This window comes from Oncorhynchus keta, unplaced genomic scaffold (assembly GCF_023373465.1).
Source record: "Oncorhynchus keta strain PuntledgeMale-10-30-2019 unplaced genomic scaffold, Oket_V2 Un_contig_7595_pilon_pilon, whole genome shotgun sequence".
Lineage (NCBI taxonomy): Eukaryota > Metazoa > Chordata > Actinopteri > Salmoniformes > Salmonidae > Oncorhynchus > Oncorhynchus keta.
In genome coordinates, this window is record NW_026289552.1 from 48,908 (window position 1) to 54,907 (window position 6,000).

Here is a 6,000-nt window from a genome sequence, read left to right on the forward strand (position 1 = left end):
AGGTCCTGATGAACCACGTCCAGATAAAGCATCATATTAATGTTACTACAGGTTGGCTGGTGGAGGTCCTGATGAACCACGTCCAGATAAAGCATCATGTTAATGTTACTACTGGTTGGCTGGTGGAGGTCCTGATGAACCACGTCCAGATAAAGCATCATGTTAATGTTACTACTGGTTGGCTGGTGGAGGTCCTGATGAACCACGTCCAGATAAAGCATCATGTTAATGTTAATACTGGTTGGCTGGTGGAGGTCCTGTAGAACCACGTCCAGATAAAGCATCATGTTAATATTACTACTGGTTGGCTGGTGGAGGTCCTGTAGAACCACGTCCAGATAAAGCATCATGTTAATGTTACTACTGGTTGGCTGGTGGAGGTCCTGTAGAACCACGTCCAGATAAAGCATCATGTTAATGTTACTACTGGTTGGCCGTTGGAGGTCCTGATGAACCACGTCCAGATAAAGCATCATGTTAATGTTACTACTGGTTGGCTGGTGGAGGTCCTGGAGAACCACGTCCAGATAAAGCATCATGTTAATGTTACTACTGGTTGGCTGGTGGAGGTCCTGTAGAACCACGTCCAGATAAAGCATCATGTTAATGTTACTACTGGTTGGCTGGTGGAGGTCCTGGTGAACCACGTCCAGATAAAGCATCATGTTAATGTTACTACTGGTTGGCTGGTGGAGGTCCTGTAGAACCACGTCCAGATAAAGCATCATGTTAATGTTACTACTGGTTGGCTGGTGGAGGTCCTGATGAACCACGTCCAGATAAAGCATCATGTTAATGTTACTACTGGTTGGCTGGTGGAGGTCCTGTAGAACCACGTCCAGATAAAGCATCATGTTAATGTTACTACTGGTTGGCTGGTGGAGGTCCTGATGAACCACGTCCAGATAAAGCATCATGTTAATGTTACTACTGGTTGGCTGGTGGAGGTCCTGTAGAACCACGTCCAGATAAAGCATCATGTTAATGTTACTACTGGTTGGCTGGTGGAGGTCCTGTAGAACCACGTCCAGATAAAGCATCATGTTAATGTTACTACTGGTTGGCTGGTGGAGGTCCTGATGAACCACGTCCAGATAAAGCATCATGTTAATGTTAATACTGGTTGGCTGGTGGAGGTCCTGGAGAACCACGTCCAGATAAAGCATCATGTTAATGTTACTACTGGTTGGCTGGTGGAGGTCCTGGAGAACCACGTCCAGATAAAGCATCATGTTAATGTTACTACTGGTTGGCTGGTGGAGGTCCTGTAGAACCACGTCCAGATAAAGCATCATGTTAATGTTACTACTGGTTGGCTGGTGGAGGTCCTGTAGAACCACGTCCAGATAAAGCATCATGTTAATGTTACTACTGGTTGGCTGGTGGAGGTCCTGATGAACCACGTCCAGATAAAGCATCATGTTAATGTTACTACTGGTTGGCTGGTGGAGGTCCTGTAGAACCACGTCCAGATAAAGCATCATGTTAATGTTACTACTGGTTGGCTGGTGGAGGTCCTGATGAACCACGTCCAGATAAAGCATCATGTTAATGTTACTACTGGTTGGCTGGTGGAGGTCCTGTAGAACCACGTCCAGATAAAGCATCATGTTAATGTTACTACTGGTTGGCTGGTGGAGGTCCTGTAGAACCACGTCCAGATAAAGCATCATGTTAATTTTACTACTGGTTGGCTGGTGGAGGTCCTGATGAACCACGTCCAGATAAAGCATCATGTTAATGTTAATACTGGTTGGCTGGTGGAGGTCCTGGAGAACCACGTCCAGATAAAGCATCATGTTAATGTTACTACTGGTTGGCTGGTGGAGGTCCTGGAGAACCACGTCCAGATAAAGCATCATGTTAATGTTACTACTGGTTGGCTGGTGGAGGTCCTGTAGAACCACGTCCAGATAAAGCATCATGTTAATGTTACTACTGGTTGGCTGGTGGAGGTCCTGTAGAACCACGTCCAGATAAAGCATCATGTTAATGTTACTACTGGTTGGCTGGTGGAGGTCCTGATGAACCACGTCCAGATAAAGCATCATGTTAATGTTACTACTGGTTGGCTGGTGGAGGTCCTGATGAACCACGTCCAGATAAAGCATCATGTTAATGTTACTACTGGTTGGCTGGTGGAGGTCCTGATGAACCACGTCCAGATAAAGCATCATGTTAATGTTACTACTGGTTGGCTGGTGGAGGTCCTGTAGAACCACGTCCAGATAAAGCATCATGTTAATGTTACTACTGGTTGGCTGGTGGAGGTCCTGACGAACCACGTCCAGATAAAGCATCATGTTAATGTTACTACTGGTTGGCTGGTGGAGGTCCTGATGAACCACGTCCAGATAAAGCATCATGTTAATGTTACTACTGGTTGGCTGGTGGAGGTCCTGATGAACCACGTCCAGATAAAGCATCATGTTAATGTTACTACTGGTTGGCTGGTGGAGGTCCTGTAGAACCACGTCCAGATAAAGTGTCCGGGGTGAAAAAGGTCTAGCGAGGAAAAAACTGAGACGTTGGTAAATGTGTTTAAAGCAGGTTTTGATTAAATGGTTATTTAAAGTCCAAGCGAAAGGTTTGGCTGGTAGCCAAGTAGCAACACACAGCACACCGGCACCAAGTCCAGATGGTGTGACTTTGAGGCTGTGGTAAATAACATTTGTTGCTTAACTCAAGTGAACGTACATTGAATTCTGCATTGTTGAGGAAGAGTTTGCAATTACACCTTTCATTGTACTGTTTACACCAGCTGTATTCTGTAAACGTGACAAATAAAACTTTGATTTGCATATAACTCTTTAAATAGCTCAATGACTAAGCAATATTGATGCCCAGAGAATAACCAGAGAGGTGATTCAGACATGGACACTGAGCTGCATGTCAAGGTGGATGATATTATGCAGACTTTCATATAAGGCTTAATCTCTCTCTCTCTCGCTCCCTTTCCAACTCCCTCTCTCATTCTACCTCTTTCTGTCCCACCCCTTTCCCTCCCTTCATCTTTCTTCTGTCTCTCTCTCTCTGTCTTCTTCTCTCTCTCCCCTCTATCCCTCTCTCTCTTATTCTCTCTCTCCGATCTATCACTCTCTCTCTCCTCTCTACCCCCCACCCTCTCTCTCCATGTCACCTCTCTCCCCTCTCTCTCTCTCTCTCTCTTTCTCTTTCTTCTCTCTCCCTCTCCCTCTCCTCTTCTCTCTCCCCTCTCTTCTTCTCTCTCTGCCTCACTCTCCCTCTTCCTGCCTTTAATCCATCCTTTAATCATCCCTCCCTCTCTTCCATCGCCCCGTAGGACCAGCGCTCCACGGTCCTCTCCCTCCAGAAGCTGATCGTTAGAGAGGTGGCTAACGAGGAGAAGGGTCTCTTCCTGATAACAGCAGGGACGGAGAAACCAGAGATGGTGGAGGTACACACTGCAACCAAGGAGGAACGCAACACCTGGATGCAAATCATACAGGAGGCCATGCAGTCCATGTGAGTCTGAACTCCGAACCATGGAGAGAGAGAGAGAGAGAGAGAGAGAGAGAGAGAGAGAGAGAGAGAGAGAGAGAGAGAGAGAGAGAGAGAGAGAGAGAGAGAGAGAGAGAGAGAGAGAGAGAGAGAGAGAGAGAGAGAGAGAGAGAGAGAGAGAGAGAGAGAGAGAGAGAGAGAGAGAGAGAGAGAGAGAGAGAGAGAGAGAGAGAGAGAGAGAGAGAGAGAGAGAGAATGTGAATGTGCTACCGTTCTGTACCTAGGGATGGAGGGATGTACAATATGTTGTAATGCTCTATTGGAGTATTGACTGTTCTCTGTCTGGCTTCATCACCTCATGGGCAGGCTGCCACTGTAGGCTACTCTATCCTAGGCTTTCTCAGCAGTAGAGAGAAGACTAGCGCTGTCAACGGGATTCTATAGGATGCTAAGAGGACATGTGAATGACTGGAAATGGGAGTGGTTTGTACTAATGGTGTTGCTTTACAGAGAGAAATATGAGGATGAGGAGAACCACAGTGAAACAGAGGAGGACAAGAGACTGCTGGAGACCAAAGCTAAGGAGATGAGAGGTGAGGAGACTCCCTTGACCATAGACCCCCTCAGCCACTCTCAGCCCATCCCACCTATCACCATAGACCCCCTCAGCCACTCTCAGCCCATCCCACCTCTCACCATAGACCCCCTCAACCCATCCCACCTATCACCATAGACCCCCTCAGCCCATCCCACCTATCACCATAGACCCTCTCAGCCACACTCAGCCCACCCCAACTATAACCATAGACCCCCCCAGCAACTCTCAGCCCATCCCTCCTATCACCATAGACCCTCTCAGCAACTCTCAGCCCATCCCACCTATCACCATAGACCCCCTCAGCCCATCCCACCTATCACCATAGACCCCCTCAGCCCATCCCACCTATCACCATAGACCCCATCAGCAACTCTCAGCCCATCCCACCTATCACCGTAGACCCCCTCAGCAACTCTCAGCCCATCCCACCTATCACCACAGACCCCATCAGCAACTCTCAGCTGATAGAGGAATTCTAAATTCCTTTATGTTTTAATTGCCAAAACCAATTTCGCACTCGTTTCTAATTCATTAATGATGTGTAAGTTCATTAATTATGCATGAAGTAGATCGAGACCAGTCTTAAAAGCCAGGTAAAGAGCGTTTAATTCCAGAGAGTACTAACCCATACACAGATTTCCACAGGTTATAAACTCAAAATGACATCATCAGTTTCCCACGATAGCCCCGTTGTTTTTTTGTTTAGGTCCGGAGATGTTTTCTACTCCCCTCATAAACCAGACATTCCAATCTGTCTAAAAGATATACTTTTCTCCCACCAATGGAACATAACCCAAACATTCTTATCTTGTCTGAAAAGCTATATCATCTCTGCCCCTAAAACTCCCCAAGAGGCACAGACAATTAATTCGTTCTGCTTACATCTTCAGTAACAGCTTAACCAAGAACTCATAATAGTATTAGAATAAATGGTTCTAATCAATAACGTATACATAATTAATCATGTCAAGTATAATTTCCTCTATCATCATCCCACCTATCACCATAGACCCACTCAGCAACTCTCAGCCCATCCCACCTATCACCATAGACCCACTCAGCAACTCTCAGCCCATCCCACCTATCACCATAGATCCACTCAGCAACTCTCAGCCCATCCCACCTATCACCATAGACCCCCTCAGCAACTCTCAGCCCATCCCACCTATCACCACAGACCCCCTCAGCCCATCCCACCTATAACCATAGACCCCCTCAGCAACTCTCAGCCCATCCCACCTATCACCATAGATCCACTCAGCAACTCTCACCCCATCCCACCTATCACCATAGACCCCCTCAGCAACTCTCAGCCCATCCCACCTATCACCATAGACCCACTCAGCAACTCTCACCCCATCCCTCCTATCACCATAGATCCCCTCAGCAACTCTCAGCCCATCCCACCTATCACCATAGACCCCCTCAGCCCATCCCACCTATCACCATAGATCCCCTCAGCAACTCTCAGCCCATCCCACCTATCACCACAGACCCCCTCAGCCCATCCCACCTATCACCATAGACCCCCTCAGCCCATCCCACCTATCACCATAGATCCCCTCAGCAACTCTCAGCCCATCCCACCTATCACCATAGACCCCCTCAGCCCATCCCACCTATCACCATAGATCCCCTCAGCAACTCTCAGCCCATCCCACCTATCACCACAGACCCCCTCAGCCCATCCCACCTATCACCATAGACCCTCAGCCCATCCCACCTATCACCACAGACCCCCTCAGCCCATCCCACCTATCACCATAGATCCCCTCAGCAACTCTCAGCCCATCCCACCTATCACCATAGACCCCCTCAGCCCATCCCACCTATCACCATAGACCCCCTCAGCCCATCCCACCTATCACCATAGACCCCCTCAGCAACTCTCAGCCCATCCCACCTATCACCATAGATCCACTCAGCAACTCTCACCCCATCCC

At 48.0% G+C, this 6,000-nt stretch overlaps 1 protein-coding gene across 1 annotated transcript in view; it reads left to right on the forward strand.

Annotated features, from left to right (window-relative positions):
* LOC127926444 (A-kinase anchor protein 13-like) overlaps nt 1-4,536 on the forward strand; it is a 52,599-nt gene extending 48,063 nt beyond the window's left edge. The window contains exons 9-11 of the mRNA XM_052511847.1: nt 3,302-3,483; nt 3,970-4,052; nt 4,457-4,536. Coding sequence (XP_052367807.1) covers nt 3,302-3,483; nt 3,970-4,052; nt 4,457-4,536 — 345 coding nt within the window. The remainder of the gene's footprint in view (nt 1-3,301; nt 3,484-3,969; nt 4,053-4,456) is intronic.
* Nucleotides 4,537-6,000: the final 1,464 nt, after the last annotated feature.